Here is a 16,701-nt window from a genome sequence, read left to right on the forward strand (position 1 = left end):
TTCGCTCAATCGAGAACGACGAGTCATAGATATAATTTTTCCTCCAATTTAGAACGATGAGATAGAGAATGGTGTCTGACCCTCGATGATTCTAATCAAGTTGGATTTCTCAGTAACAAGACAAGTTTCGAAATGAATCTGAGTCCTCATCAGGTCAACGAATTGATTATATTTCGGAGGACGGGGCGGCAGCGCAACTGCGAAGGGGGTGGAAGACGGAGGTTTCATTTGGACAGGGTTTCAATTGGAAACAGCTGCGATGGCAGAGGAGCTAAAGCGGCAGCACGAAGCAACGACTGAGGGTGGCAGTAGTAGGCAGCCTTACGTCGTGGCCACTTAAAACCATACACGAAGGGGGCACGACGAGAGAATAAAAGAAGAGAGAAGGGAAATTCATATTTTATTGATCCAAGAAAAGTTATAAAAAAATCAAAAATGTTCTGATAGAAAAAAAACTCGAAAGAATTTATTATTTATAGGACTCATTGAGGGTGTTGTTGTCTTTTTAAGTTAAAATGGTAGTTATATTATCCCCCATCAGTTCCACTCTAATAAGCTCTTTTTTTTTTTTTTTTGAGACGTCTTATAATAATAGGCTCGTTTTTCATTTTGTGTAAAAAAATATACTCCCTCCGTCCCCAAAATAAGTTCCTCTTTGGGGACGGCACGGGTTTTAAGGAAAAGTAGTAAAGTGTATTGATAGTGGAGAAAAATACTCCCTCTGTCCCAGCTGAAATGTCCTGCTTTCCTTTTTGGGTTGTCCCACTTGAAATGTCCTGTTTCCTTTTTTGGCAATACACTCTCTTTATACTTAATATTTAAATAATTTCCACCAACCCACTTTATCTACTTTATACACATTTCTTAATCTCCGTGCCGAAAAGAAACAGGACATTTAAGCTGGGACGGAGGGTGTATGTTATAATTAGTATTGGGAGTGGTGAAAAAGTGAAAAAATGTTATAATTAGTATTGGGAGTGGTGAAAAAGTGAAAAGTAAGAATAAATAAAGTATTATTAGTGGTGGGGTAGTTATCCAAAAATGAAAAGAAATGAATTTATTTGGAGGACGTCCCAAAAAGGAAAAAGATGAACTTATTTCAGGGACGAAGGGAGTACTTAATTATTGTGGACCACACCACTTTTCTCCTAAAAAATAAATTTCTTAATTTTCGTGCTAAAAAAAATTGAGTCTATTAAAGTAAGACGGGTGAGGATATTTTTATGACTATGGCTTTATAAGTTTTAGTACTTCTTTTCATGGCTATATATATATTTCTCCCTTTTATAAATATGTGTGAATCCTTAAAACTACACACCAAACCTCAAGTATCTTTTGACATTCCCAAAAAAATGCAATTTCAAATAATTATATTAATAACAATAAAAAATCCATAGCCCATCTCCCAAATATAAAAAATTGCTATAATATTGAATAAATAGGAGTGAGATAGATTCAAAAGATTAGATACACATGAAGCGATTAGATATAGGTATGAGATAAATTCAAAAGATTGTATTTAGGTATGAAGCATTTACAATATACATGAACCACTAATGAAAATTATAGTTCCCAAGGGGACACCACGCAACATGTGCATATAAATCATAATATTGTATACACACATTGTGTGTTAGAACAGAAAATAAAAAACTAGACGAACCCAAATTCATATTGGGAGAGAAGGAGAATAAAGCACATAAGAAATCCAGGTAAAGAATTAAGTGAAGAAATAATATGACGGCTCTCCAAATGAAAATAATTCAGTGATTAATCAATGGAAATGAAACAAAATATGAACTTCTATGTTTATCTCCTCTTCTCATCATATCAACATTCTAGCCGGAGTTTCTCTAACCTCTCGTAGTGTTAGGTAAAATAATAAGCAGCAGAAATAATGATTAAATAAAACTGCTGCCATGTCAAAATAAATGATAATTGAAGTTCCTATGTTTTCTCTTGGAAGGTAAGTTTATGATATACCAATGGTTGTGTTAAAGAATCATTATGCGTACCATTTATTCAGAAGTTCCAGAAGAAGAACTGCAGCAGAGTCCTTTGCCTTCTTGACACTTGGCATTGGATCACCAATGCATTCATCGGTCCATCCTCTATCAGACGTATTAACACGTACAGAAAATGTGAATCTTTTTGCATGTGCAGGTCCGCCCTCGTTTATACACCTACAGAAAAGAAATTAGGTTAGGCAATTTCCCCACATGTGACCTGTTCAAATAAAAAAGTAGACTAATTACAGTGAGATGTTTTTTACTTGTAGAGGGGCATTGGCCAATTTCTGCGTAAACAGATATCATTCAGGGTCTGTCTCGTAAAAGTCTGGCTCCCATTTTTCTTCTCTTTACCATCATCCTCCTCTGCGCTCTTTTTGGCATCGGCCATCTCCTTCTCCTTCAATGTCTCAAGAGCATTTCGAGCAGCTAATTTCTGCGCCATTTTCTTTTGGGCATTGTGAGCAACCCCGACCTGAACACCATCAACGTATACTTCCACAGTAGCCAGGTTACCACTTCGGGTGGCTTTATATTCCAGACCTTCGGCTTGTTGTTGGCATCTTTCTTGTAATTCTCGAACAGGATGCATGGGGAGTGTTTCCGGGGTAACCATTGGGTCCAACAAGGGTTGAAAAACCTATTCAACAATCCAAAAAACTTCAAGTTAAATAGGCGAACTTTGAAACAGATTATGACTCCACTTTTACTTAGCAGTTCATTTTGGAGATCTTATGAAGAAGCTTAGAGCTCCAGCAAAGGAAGATAAAGAATCTAACCTTCCAGACAAGTGCAGTATTACATCCAGCATCAAGGAAGATAGCCCCAGCAATCGATTCTACAATGTCTCCGAGAACTTTAGGAGCTTTGCAGTCCCCTAAGCCAAAAGAGTTGAATCCAGGTTTTGAAAGTTCAACCTGGACCTCTTTCACGAAATCTCGAATCTGAAAATGCGACAAAATAAGACAATGGATGTTTAGAAGATGATGCAAAGTGCATAACTTAAACCAGTAAGTAAACAGCAATGCAGAGGAAACGGTATACCTGTTTCTCAAGGGCACTTGATCCATGACGAAGATGTAAGTGAAGGTTATGTTTAACAGCTACACGAGCAAAATTCTCATTATTAACAGCAGCAGCTCGCAAGTCGGTGAGGCGTCCAGGGGGCAAATCTGTGTATGTGAAGAAAAGATGCCTTGTGATGAGATGATCCAGTACTGCATCACCAACAAATTCTAATCGTTGATAACAAGAGACTCCCGAAGATGGACGTGATGCGTGGGTTATTGCTTCTACCAACAAGCCCTTATCACTGAACTGCATATTCAAGACCTTTTCCAGTGCATCAAAATCAACAGTTCTCAGTATATTGTCGGGAACAGAATTTGGCACAATTGAGTAATTTATCTCTTTCAAATCAAAATCTATATCAATTCCGGTCCATCTCATAAGGTGGTTAGCGGCATGCTTTCCACCTTCCACATAATATACACCAATTAGTGCTTCCACGACATCTGCCAGTGTTTTTCCAGACAGCACACGGTATGAGCTAGAGTCACTCTCAAGTTCCCCATCTTCCATTTCATCTTCTTCATATTCATCTTCGTGCTTTCTCCTGAAACTCCCATCAGAATTAACTTCTTGATCAAAAAACAATGATGAATCTTCCTTGGTGTCCTCATCAAAAACAGGAAGTACTCCAGGCGCAGCCCATCTAGATGGAGCAAAGCGATCTGCCTGGATGTACGACTGAAGCCCCTTCACCAGTGCATACTGATACAGCACGATGTTGCTTACCATTTGCTGCCTCATCCTAGTAAGCTGACCTTCGTGTTTCTGAGGATATTTTAGGAAAAGAAACCTACTAACTACCCATTTTAAATAAGCATCTCCCAAGAGCTCTGCTCGTTCATAGCAGAAAGTCTCTTGACATGATGCTGCAGTCAAAGCCTCCAGGATCTGAAAACAGAAAGCATACACATCAGCTTTAATGCAAAAGAAACGCTAAAAGATATTACAGATGATAGATAGAACCTTTGTCGCGGGAACAGGATAATTAATAATATCCTTAAGCTGTACCGCAAGCAGCATGCTTTCAATCCTTCTCATAATTGATGGCAATCTTTGAGCACCCCTAACTAGTGATCCAGGAAGTGGATGCACAAAACAAAGCTCAGGAGGGAGAAAAACATAATATATCTTCTCATGGATATCTTCAGATTTACCGTCAGGACCTATAACACAAACTTATGATTAATCAGATATCACAACAGAATTATCAAGCCTAACAAGATACTATAGAACTTAATTACGAAGAGCATACCCTCTGAGTGTTCAAATCGTGGAGACAAAAGATTCTTGCAATAGGAAACACCGCGGGCTCTTACTAGAGGTTGCTGCTTATACCTTAAATCTACTCCATACCTACAGTTTGATTTGGTGTTAATAACCATGTGCACCATTATTGCAAGTGCAGAAGAGAAGCTAGCAAAACCATCCAAGAATTCTAGTAGTTGACGAGAATACATATAAAACAAGCCCAGAGACTCTCTACACATCACTATTAATAGTAACTCATGTATACAAGAAATTCTGCAGGTAAGAAAAGAAAATACACATGATAAATAGAACCTTCAGCATTAGAAATACACTAAGCGGGCGTTTACTTTTTATGATTGATAAAATGTATGATTGGGTATTTTTATCTTCATTACTAGGACATCTTCAATCTCACCCTTTCAATGAGATATGAATCAAGCAAAATTAGCTCAAATGATAGAAATTATCAAGGGCTTTGTGATATCTCAAAGTTCCAATCCATCTTACTAGTAAACAAGGGATTAATCTATCTATTTTTATCCATCAAGACTAATCCTCAAAAGCAAATGCCCCTAAGTAACATGAAGAAAAAGGTTTCTTCTCTTATTGACAAGAGAGAAAAGAATCCTTTCATCCCTCAACCCAATCAATCCCATCAAGGACCCACCAGAATGAGAACCATGAGAGTTTGCACGGACGAAAGAATGTATACAAGCAAATTTACAACAGCAAGAGGACATACTTTTGCTTATAATAATCAGCATAAGAGCTGTACTCCAAAGGACCAAGGTAGCCTTCTTTCCTTGGGAATGAATTCTCTGCAGTCATATCATAGCGTACAGAATCCACATAGAACCTCTTTCCGGAGTGAGCAGCAGTCACAATTTTTCCAACCAGATCTTCTGCTTTAATATAGAAATCTGCCATCATCAACTTGCCTTCTCCTAAAACAACTTGGTGTGGCAAATCAGTACCATCTCTTTTAGGTGCTAACCCAGATGCTTTTACCACATCAAACTGGGCAACAGCTCCTCGAATCCCGTAGGTAGGATGACATTTCTGCTCGAAAGTCATGCCATTTCTTAATTTTCCAAAACCATATTCCCTTCGATCCCCACCTAGAGTTCGTTCATTGGTGCCAAGATAAACATCTGGCCTAGCTCTCTGAAGGGGGTTATTCCATGCTTCAGTTTTTGTAACATTCTGAATTAGATCCCAGTCGATCTCATTCATTGCATCTACAGATCTACTTCCAGTTAAGGGAACAAATAAATATGCCTTTGATGTGTCCCATGGAGTATTTGAGGGATCAACATCCACATCCAATACAATGCTCATCAATCGTACATGAAAGCTCTTGAGCGACTCCAGCTAAATAGAAATGAAAATCAATGTTTCTGACAAACTCTACTTTCATAAATAAATGAAAAGCAAATTGAATTGAAATGAAATTATTAATGCACCTGAGTTTCTCTGATATCTATAAGCCCTTTAAAATCAAGTGAAGCCTTTGTTATTAAAGACCGAGCTATAAATAAATCCATTGACATTGATAATACCTGTTAAGAATAAGCTAGCATATTAAGAACCTTATTTTGCAACTCAGCAATGATTTAAAAGCAAAGTAAAATACCTCTGAATCTAATTTATGGCCAAACAATATTGCAAAGTCAGAAACCAGAGTTAATAGTGGATCTTTTGAGAAGCCAATGTTTTCGCATTTGACAGAATACATGTAAAGATGAAACAACTTGGAATTGTCACAGCTCCTCCCTGACAATACCCATTCCCCCTGTAGAGAAGAAGGTTTAACATGTTATTGTAACAGCCTAGCTAATTGTCGAGTATTAATTGCAAAAATAAGTACACAATATGAGTATATAAACAAAATATGGAGCCGGAACTCCAGAAAACCTCAACTTTATACGATACCCTAACTGAAATCTTCCAATATTCTGTCGGAAGACTACACATCATATTTCACAAATGGCTTTTTTTCCATTACTTTGAATTTTGCATGAACTTATGCTAATTTAAGTAAGTAAAGGACTGCCAAATGTGTCCAGGTGGAATTATGCATTTAGCCAGAAAGAAAAAGTATTACCAATATTAGTCATCTTTGACCCTAATACACAAGAGACACAGAAAGCATGTATAAAGTTCACAATAGTCTTGAATTCATATTAAGCTACAAAATGTAAGGCAATTGCATATCAGAAAGAAAGATCAAGGAACTAACCCTGAGAATGTCAGCTACTCCTTCAGGATAAAATTCTCTATGCCTAGCAGTTCCAGGAAGAGGATCCCCATCATCATTTTGTTCATCTTTATCAGCTTCGCCCTTGACTCCCTTGTCTGGCAATAGCATATCAGTGAATGCTCCCATCTCATGGAGTTTCTTGCAAGCAGCTAAACAAACAGCCTGAAAATTTCGCAATCTATGATTTAGATATTTCTTATACACTTTAGACAAAGTTATAGATGATAGTAATGCATGAAAAATACCTGTTGTGCAAGGCGCATTGATTTGCATGGAGGTCCCTCCAGTTTCTCAAACGGTGCATTACAGGGAAGCTGGAGCTTGCAAGAGTACTCGGTAGGGCTTCCAGGTTTGTCATGGCGCTCCATAATAAACTCTGGATGGAGAATTGAATACCTGCATTAAAAAAAAAAAAAAAAAAAAAAAAAAAAAGGAAGTTAAAGAGCAGTGTTTAAAAAGCAACTGATAAAAAAGGAGAAAACAAAGATATGCATGCACCAGAACAATGAGAGAGAGAAAGAGACCTGTCACTGGGCAGCTGAGAGCAGTAGAAGTGGATGAGCCCTACGGCAGAATTTAAGCTCACGACAGCACCAGTGGACTCCACTTGGTATACTGCACCAGCTATATCTTCAGCAGAATTTATGCTGCCGTTATCCTTGAGATGACTGATATCAGTCCTCTCAATGGCTTCTTTGCGCAAAGTCTCCTCACTATTCCTAGCATTCTTTAGAAAGGCCATATGGGATAGATTTCCCCTACAAATGGATTAGTAAAATAAACTAAGCAACTTAAATTGTTTCTTAAAGTATGTCAGCGGGCACCAAAATCACATATCAACCATGTTACCTCTCAACCATTAAGATGTAGTCAGAACCAGGTTTTCTGGCACGACCTCTAGACTGAATGTATGCCAATACAGTTTTGGCAAGATCAAAGCGAATGACAACATTGCACTGCCGAATATCAAGTCCCTCCTCAGCAACACTAGTGGCAACTAAAACAGTCACCTGAATAAAATTCACATAACAAACAAATTAATGAGACAAGCTGAAGGCATCTGAGCGGATCACGTGAGTCCAACATACCCGGCCATCTCTGAATCGGGCAATAGTATCTTGCATCTGGCTGGTTCGCATTTCTTGACTGTTGTTGTGCCCGATCAAACTTGCAGATTTGACAAAACTCAATGATGGAAGCTCTTGAAAAACCTATATGCACAAACAGACTAATGATTACATGAAGACAACTGCAAGCAAAAACCTAGGAAGTGAATTCTATACTTGGTTACCTTAGGAAGAACCAAGGCAGTCACAACTCGTTCGACAAAGATTATAGCACGAAAATCCTCTGTATGCTGATACTTGAGAAGTATTTTGATCAATGACTGCACCTTTGGAGTCACTTTTCCATCAGCGACAGCAGCTCCAATAATCACATCAACATGCTCTCCACCAGAGACAACTACCATGTAGACATACTAGACATTACATCCAACTAAAATTCAGGAGAGCAAGAGGATATAAGGAGCATATAATATGAACCAACAATAACAAGCATATAGCCATGCTTCTGATGATATCTTAGCACCATCAAAAGCTGAGAAAATAAGCAAATCAAACTGAGTGTTGCTTGACATGTATATGTCGTGAATAAAAACCTAGCAAAAAGTATTGAGGCACTAAAAAGAATAACATCTGCTGCATAACGAAGCACTGCTATCTTCGGTCTGACTAATTATCAATGTCCTACTCTCCTAGAAATTGACAAAGAATACCCATCATTGACAAGTCATGTAACTTTTATAGATTTCATTCAGCAACACTAGATACCCGAAAAGAAACAATCTTGTTTGATTTACTAGATATAGAGACAAACATGGCAAGAAAGACTTTAGTAGGACTACTAACTAAATCTTTATTGTTGACCATATTGATTACTTAAACAAAGAGGACTAACAAGAAACTTAAAGTAGGGAAGGTAAGCATGTAAGATTCTTTTTCCAACATACAACTGCCTCTCAATAATGCAACTAAGTATGATGAAGGCCATCAATGGATAAGTATAACTCTAAGCCAGTCTTGCAGTCGGATCTGGGTTTAGTTGAGACTCTGAGATAAAGTAGTATGTATCATGTACCCCATGCACAATTATAAGTGCCATTTCTTTTTGCAGTGTTATGCTTAATACAGTGAAGCATGAAAGAGTGAGACAGCTAATGATACTTTGTATGACCACAAAGTAGAACCACTTACCACTATTGTTGGTAAGTTCTCCTTCCTCTAGCTCTTCAGGTCCATTTTCTTCTGAAGGGCTATTATTTGTTTCAGCATCTCTAGTATCACTCTCCAAAATAGCTCCTTCAGACAAATGACATTGTAAAAGAGAAACAACTTTGTCTAGATACAATTCTTGGAATTTGACATCAAGTTGATAATTCGCCCTCTCATCATTCTGCAAAGCAGTTAAAAATCCTTGCGCAACCTGCAAAAGGGGCAAGCATCACTGATATATTTATTGCGGAATTTGTTCATTTAATGTCCCACATCGAGTGGATAATGGAAGTTCAACAGTTAGTATACGGGTCCGATGGACTCTTCATGCAACTTGGGTTACTATTTTGGCAAAGCGAGGACGAATGCCAAGTAGCTGTTGGCAGAGCCCATTGTGCTGCAGTAGTGCTACGGGCACCACCCTCGTGGACCCAGGGTGTTACCATTCCTTACCCATACAATATATTTCTCACTATCAGCAACTAACATCTTAAACTCGTGCTTCAGCAATCAACAAAAACTAAACCATCTTCAAACATTCCTGCCACCTCAACCTCAAACCCAAAGGAATAAACATCTCAAAAAATACTATGGAGACAACATGAACTCCTATAAAAACCACAAGGTACTCAAGAAAACACGAATAAAATCTCCTAGAAAAAGCACAAGGTACTAACATGTGTTTATCAAAAAAGATACTTTTAACATTTTTGGAGTCGCAAAGAAAGCTATTGGAAGTTTGAAACCAAATGCATTTTCTAAACTCATAACATATAAACCAGAAAATGTTGTAATTCCTCAAAAAGGCAATAGAAGAATCGAATCATGAGTAGTCATCTACCTTGTAAGCACACCACTGTCCAAGTTCACCAAGTGCATAGTTGATGGCCCTCAACTTTTGTATTAAATTAGCAGCACCATCACTTTCAGTCCTTTCAGAGACACCATAAACTTGGCGCAGCTCGTCCTTAGCTCCAGCATCCCTGGCTCCCATAAACTGCCATTTACTTCTTCTAGAGCTTGAACGAGCTGCTTCTTCGACAGTTTGTTCCATTTGTTTTATTTGCTCATGGAGTGACCATAAACTAGCAGCCTTATCATACTCCACAACCACTTCTGAAGGCATTGGCACATGTTTCGCCAGCTCCTCACGGTCCTTAATCGTACAAACAACGGCATCTAGCTTAGTTTCCAGATTCCGAATCTTTACTGCACAATCAACTTGGCTAGAAACACCTGAATTATACATAATGAATACTTTGTAAGCACACCACTGAAGCTATTGACTCATGTTTCCCCACTGATAATATTTATGTCTCAAGCTATTTTGAGTTATTATTCACATTACAAAGCCGAAAGTTCCTCAAAAACCAAATCTATTGAGAAAATTGATTTAATTTTATAAAAATAAAGATCAAAATGGCCCCCCAAGACCCCCCATAAGGCCTGCCTGGCACCCAACAAGGCTCGCTACAGCCCAGGAAGCTCCACCTAAGCCAATTTCTGTTGTGCACAGTAGTAGAAAAATAACATAATCAATCATAATAAACACACCAGAAAATTACCCTTCAAGTTTACAGGAGATGCAGTCATCCCAAAAACTGATGGCCTCTTCTCCTTTTGTGTTGTATGATAGAATTCTGACATCACTAAAGAGTAAGGATGTTTCTTCACAGCATGATGACACTCATCCAAAATAAGGAGATTGATGGCTTCCATTTTCACTATACTGTGTCGTAGAATGTTCAGAAGAATTTGAGCTGTCATCACTAAGACCTGTGTTGAGCAACAGCAAGTATGAATTTTTTTTAAGATTGTCCGTCTTTCCAAAGTAATTCACATACATATTTTACAGGAAAGGAAATATACTAATAAGGAATTTCAAATAACATGCAAGAGCTAAGCTCTTACAGGCACCCCAATGACTAATATTATCAAACACGAGAAAGGCCCTGAAAGGATTGTGACCTGACACAACCGAGCAACCCTAAATTTGATCCTCTCCTAAAACTCATCATGTAGAATTCCAAGCTTTCGAAAATTCTACTATCCCTTTCTAAACAAATAGACCTATTCAAAATTGGGATAATGGTTCCCCAAAACACTTGAGCACTTTGGATGATGAAGTTAACAAGGTTTATGGGTATCGCATAATCCCAAATACTGCAATGTAAGGATCAGAAAGTATTTATAGTATGCATGAGTCTTATGTTCCTTCCCAAGTAGCTCTGTATTTGTTAATTGTTATTCCTCTACCATATTCACTCCAACTGCAATGACATGAGGAGCCAACACTATACCGTCATTAAAATAAGCTCACCACATAGTCCACACCTTCCAATATTATTCTTACAAGCACACTTGAAATAACTTCATAAGGAAGACTCTTGAAATGAACATTATCATAATTTGTTCAAGTTACATTAGAATGGTTGTTAAACTCGAAAGTACCTGTTTGCTTTCAAATTCGCGCAGCCATCTTCTTGCATCCCAGAAATCTTGACCCATTTCACCACAGTAATGGCCGACTTGAAAACCTGTACGCTCACGGATTACCTCAGCTTGCTGCATTTAATCAAACAAAGACTTAATTTACGTGGAAATTAACAAATGAAAATGGTTTAAATTCTCAAATGATGGCCCATAAAATTATACCTGATAAACAAGAGGGACTTTAGGCACCAAAAAAACAGCTAGCATTTTCTTATTTTGTTTTTGCAATTCAGCACTGATGCTTTTCATAAGGAGGACAGCAATCAATGTTTTTCCGGCACCTGTTTCAAGGAAGGCGATTGTATTTCTCTTCTTTGCCTGGTCCAGAACATCCAACTGGTATTGGCGAGCTTGCTCCTCAGGAAGTTTCTCCATCGGCTGCTCTGGTTTTGTCTCTTCTGCACACCCCGAATATTTGTTGTTTTTATGAGCATTTGCTTTCTCGTCTCTATTTTTGCATGCTTCCCAAGAACCAGTTCGGAAAACCAGTTCATTAGTTTCTTTTTCTCGCTCCCAGTAACCCCTTGCTTCCCTGTGGTCTCTGTCCTTCCAGTTACCTGTACCATGGCGTTCTCTTCTCCTCACTTGGTCTCTTCGCTGCCCATCAGTCTCCATATCATCCCAACCACGTAGTCTCTTCCTACTGGGAGCCCTATCCCAAATTTTCCTCTCCTTTGGATCCCTTCCACGAGCTCTTTTGTCACGTCTTTGCTCAACATCATTAACTTCATGAGACCTTTTACCAAGGTTAGTTTTTTCATTCTTGCAGCTGTTGCTGCTTACTGCCAGCCTTTGGCCATTGCCATTAATAACAGCACTCTTAGACGGTGAGTGTTGATCCTGGACACAGGCTTGCTGAGCAGAGGAATTATGAGTTCCATTGACACTGCCATTCGTGCAATTATGGTTAGGCATGTCTGTGCCACCGTTCTTTATGCTGTCAAGAATCTGATCGATTCCGCCAAAGAAACAAGGATCATTGCAGCCTCCCTGGGAGTGTGGTTCCGGGTCCGGAACTGAATTGGCTGTGACAGGTCCAAAATCAACAAAGTAATCATCACACGACACATCCTCACAAGCATCTAACCAGTACGAAGGTCTGCCATTAGCATCGAGATTACAAGCATTAGCTGGACTCCCAGCTTCCTCTCCCATTCTTTCCACCAAACTGCTTATAACTTACTAAATAATCAACTATAACCAATACAGAAGTAGTGTTACCGCTTGCTTATGCTAATTTCTTTTTATTTTCTTATATGAAATACAGCAAATAATTGTAATAAAAAAACCCTTAAATTCACTAAATCACACACTATTAAAGCAGGCACAACGATTAAACAGTATAAACAACTTAAATAAAAAAGCAGGGAAACCACGAAAGCTGATAGTCCAAAACAGTAACAAGCAACGCCTCCGAGCTTCCTTGGGAACTAAAACGGGGTGAAAGAGCGAGCGAGAGAGAGAGAGGGGTCAGAGAGTTTCAGAGAGAGAAAGAGCGAGTTAGAGAGAGGGGAGAAAGCAGATAAGCGTGAAATAGACCGTATGAAGCACGCGAAGATAGAGCAAGTAGCAACCAAAGCAAATTGTGTGATTCGAAGATTCCTTCCCCCACCGGTCTATCTTACGCCACTCTGCTCTCTCTTCTCTTCTCTTCTCTTCTTCCATCCAACAGCTCAAATCCCTAATTCTCTTCGCGCCCCCGATTCTTCGATTCCGAATTGGTTCCGACAACTAATATACGTATTTATATGCTCTCGTGTACTTCTATTAATATAACGTATATTCCGAGCGTCGACCTAGTTTGAGAATTTGGGAATACGATTTGTGGACACGTAAATATAGTTTATAGCTAACTTAGGGGGTGTATTAGTTGTGGAGTTTAATAAATTTCCCTGGATTTTAAAAGTCTGGGTGTATTCGTTCCAGACTTTTAAAAGTCTGTGGAAATCTGGGTGTATTCGTTCCAGACTTTTAAAAGTCCATATAAATCTGGGTGTATTCGTTTCAGACTTTTTAAAATCCATACAAATCTAGGTGTATTCGTTATTCCATTGACTTCAAATCCGGAATGACTTTCATGGATTTCATCAAAAAAATACACACGACGAAATCCGGCCAAGAACCACGAGAATTGAAATCCATGGAGTTTCGAGCGATCGCTGAGTTCCAGCGCCCGCGGCCAAGAAGCCAGCGAGCGCCGGAACTCAGCACACGTTGAGAAAGACCAGCGCTCGCTGGGTTTGAGCGTGCGCTGGGTTCCCAGCGGCCGCTGGGTTGCAGCGGTCGCTGGGCCCAGGCAGCCCAGCCCAGCAACGCCTTTAAATACCCGTCTTCGATTTTTTTTCCCCACAATCTGACAGACGCCTACTGCCTTCAAAAAAGAGTTCAGGGTTCTACTTTACCTTTTAGCCAGGTATTTTTTTCATAAATTTTATATCTTCATAGTTTTTTAATTATGCAATTTTTCTATAGCATGAATATTGTACCTTTATAAATTATTAGCAACTGTATGTTGTGTTTCTATTGCATGTGAGTTGATTTTTGTTTTTTGTTGATGTTTTTTATTTTTTATTTTTATTCATTCATATAGTACTGTTCGGTGTCTAGTAATATTATTATGGGAGACTCTCAACCACAAGAATCCAAAAAAAGGGCAGTGTATGAAGCATGGACACAGGAACAAAGTGATGCCTTGTTACGAATTCTGGCTGAATCTGCAATTAGGGGATGGCGCGATAATAGTGGTATATTTAGCAAAGCAACAGTAGAGGAAAGAATATTGCCTGTTCTGAATGACAAACTTAGGTGCAATAAAAATTATAATCACTACCAAAGTCGTATCAAATGGTTTAAGAGCCGTTGGACTGCGTATTCAAACCTCATGAAGTCTAACTCTGGTTTTGGTTATGACAACGACACCAAAAAATTCACGGCCCCAGATGAAGTATGGGATGCGTATATAGAGGTAAATTTGTTATCAATTATTTTTTAAACACAATTTAATTTAAATAATATAGTTAATTAATAATTTTCTTATTTATGTTTTTAGGCTCACCCAAAAGATGCATACTTACGCACTGGGAGTTTTTCGGATTATGATGAATTGAGACTTGCTGTTGGAAACGGTGTGGCTGTAGGAAGAAACGCAATTGGAGTTGGCAGTGCTACTGATGCTAGGACAATAGGAGTTGATGAAAGTAGAGGTCCAACCATAGAGGAGTTGAATTACGATACTGCTACTGAGGCGTTTGTAGTACTGGGTGAAGATGATCCACCGTTATCCGGCTCCAAATCACCTTTGGAGCCCACTGAAGTGCCTGTGGAGTCCACTCAGAGAAGAGCTCCCGCCAAGAGAAGCAGAGGCCAGTTTGAGACAAATTCAGGCCACTCTGAAAATAGTTCGCATCAGGAGCTCCTGGTAGAAATTAAAAAAGTCACTAGCACAATGGATCGAGTTGAAAGCCTCTTTGTTAAACGAGATACTATGATGGAGAAAAGAGAAGAGGAAAAAAGTTTTACAACTTGGGATGCTATCTTAGAAATTCCTGATTTGAGTGAAGATGACCGCTACACAGCATTTGACTTGCTTGTTACAAAGTCACAAAAAGATGGATTTATGAAAATGACTGTTCCTCAACGCAAAAGATGGATAGAATTCAAGACTAGGAAATAGAGGATAGTTTAGTCATGTTTTTTGAACTATGTTTTTATGTTTGTTTCACCATATTTTTATGAGTACATTGTTTTGTTGGTTTTATGTTTTAATACTTTATTTTGTTGATTAATGAATGGTTTTTTATTAGTATTTTTTAAAGGCTATCTTTTGTGTTTCCCTTTTATTCTTATTTCAATTATTGTTTCATTGTTTTAAATGGCAGCATGAATTATGAAGATAAAATTGAAATTGCAATTGAAGAAGACATAGATGAAGAACTTGAGGATGAAATCGAAACAGAGATGGAGATTGAACTTTCTGTTCATGCTAGGCAACTGATGGAATCAGCTAAGGTAGTTATCACTCTATTGGGGAATATGATGACGCATCATCCGACTGCTGACAACGCTCTGATGCGACGACCAAAGACTAGGAAAGGATTCCGTTTTATTATGGACATGATGGATGGAGATCCGAGCCAATTTCGACAGTTGTATAGAATGTATCCTGACGTCTTCATCAAATTATGCCAGATCATTAGGGAGAAAGCTCATGTGGATGATACACGATACACAACTGTTGAAGAAATGTTGGCAACATTCCTCATCATTGTAGGGCACAACGATCGTTATTGTAACGTTCGTGAAAGGTTTGGTCGTTCGCATTTTGCTACTAGTCAGAATTTCAACAAAATCTTGAGAGCATTGAACACCATAGCACCGGACATGATGTTTAAGCCGACTGGCGCAATACCCGCTAAAATCCGGGAAAGTACAAGATTTTATCCTTACTTCAAGGTATAATATTTATGCTCTTGTATTATATTAAACATTTATGATTTCTGTATAACACATTCACCTATTATTTTAGGATTGTATCGGGGCTATAGACGGCACTCATATCCCGGCCACGATAATAGGAAAAGACGTGAGCTGTTATCGTAACCGTCATGGGGTGAATTCGCAAAATGTTTTGGCAGCTTGCAACTTTGATTTGCAGTTCATCTATGTGCTTAGTGGATGGGAAGGCTCAGCCCATGATTCCAAAATTTTAAGTGATGCATATTCTAGACCCAATGGACTCCACGTGCCTCAAGGTAAATATTTTCTAGTAGATTGTGGATTTGCCAATCGTCGACAGTTTTTGGCTCCGTTACGTGGCGTTCGTTATCATCTCAAAGATTTCGGTGGTGACGGGCGTAATCCAAGAAATGCAGATGAGTTGTTCAATCTTCGACACGCATCATTGCGAAACGTGATTGAACGCATTTTTGGAATCTTCAAATCACGTTTCACAATTTTCAAAACAGCTCCTCCGTTCCCTTTTCAAACACAAGCAGAGTTAGTTTTGGCTTGTGCTGGATTGCATAACTTTCTCCGAAAGGAGTGTCGTTCTGATGAATTTCCAGTCGAAGTTGAAGAAGGAAATGTTGCAGCAGATGTTGAAAACGATGCGGACATTTTGGATTATCTTTCTCAAAGCCAGCTGTCACAGAGGAATGAAGCTAATACATGGAGAGCAAGTATTGCTAATGCTATGTGGGAAAATAGACATATAACTGAAACCGATCAAGACACACAGGCGGAGACCGAAGATAATAGTTAGGGAGGTGTTTTGATGGATGTCGTTGAATTAACGTTTTTTTTTCAATGTTGGAATTTTTATGAATGTTGACGTTATTTTGTTTTTTTT

At 38.6% G+C, this 16,701-nt stretch overlaps 2 protein-coding genes across 4 annotated transcripts; one reads left to right on the forward strand and one right to left on the reverse strand.

The window, feature by feature from the left end:
• Positions 1–1,738: 1,738 nt before the first annotated feature.
• Positions 1,739–13,091, reverse strand: LOC131002765 (endoribonuclease Dicer homolog 1-like). Its single transcript, XM_057929230.1, has 20 exons — positions 11,517–13,091; positions 11,313–11,426; positions 10,427–10,637; positions 9,703–10,097; positions 8,844–9,072; positions 7,880–8,052; positions 7,677–7,799; positions 7,438–7,598; positions 7,113–7,346; positions 6,834–6,984; positions 6,568–6,750; positions 5,962–6,120; positions 5,792–5,887; positions 5,071–5,699; positions 4,333–4,433; positions 4,044–4,243; positions 3,054–3,968; positions 2,789–2,953; positions 2,273–2,649; positions 1,739–2,183 (listed from the first exon to the last, which is right to left on the reverse strand). The coding sequence occupies exons 1-20, from the start codon at positions 12,507–12,509 to the stop codon at positions 2,006–2,008; spliced, it is 5,787 nt and encodes a 1,928-aa protein (XP_057785213.1). The 5' UTR covers positions 12,510–13,091; the 3' UTR covers positions 1,739–2,005.
• A 126-nt stretch (positions 13,092–13,217) lies between these two features.
• LOC131002766 (uncharacterized protein At2g29880-like) lies at positions 13,218–16,701 on the forward strand. 3 transcript variants are annotated; one of them, XM_057929232.1, is made up of 4 exons: positions 13,218–13,767; positions 13,945–14,319; positions 14,404–15,806; positions 15,880–16,701. In XM_057929232.1, the coding sequence occupies exons 3-4, from the start codon at positions 15,234–15,236 to the stop codon at positions 16,612–16,614; spliced, it is 1,308 nt and encodes a 435-aa protein (XP_057785215.1). In that variant the 5' UTR covers positions 13,218–13,767; positions 13,945–14,319; positions 14,404–15,233; the 3' UTR covers positions 16,615–16,701. The 3 variants fall into 3 exon arrangements, with proteins under 3 accessions (XP_057785215.1, XP_057785216.1, XP_057785217.1); XM_057929233.1 differs by having other exon boundaries at positions 13,962–14,319; XM_057929234.1 differs by lacking the exon at positions 15,880–16,701 and having other exon boundaries at positions 13,962–14,319; positions 14,404–15,173.

Source organism: Salvia miltiorrhiza, unplaced genomic scaffold (assembly GCF_028751815.1).
Source record: "Salvia miltiorrhiza cultivar Shanhuang (shh) unplaced genomic scaffold, IMPLAD_Smil_shh fragScaff_scaffold_19_1, whole genome shotgun sequence".
NCBI classification, from domain to species: Eukaryota; Viridiplantae; Streptophyta; class Magnoliopsida; order Lamiales; family Lamiaceae; genus Salvia; species Salvia miltiorrhiza.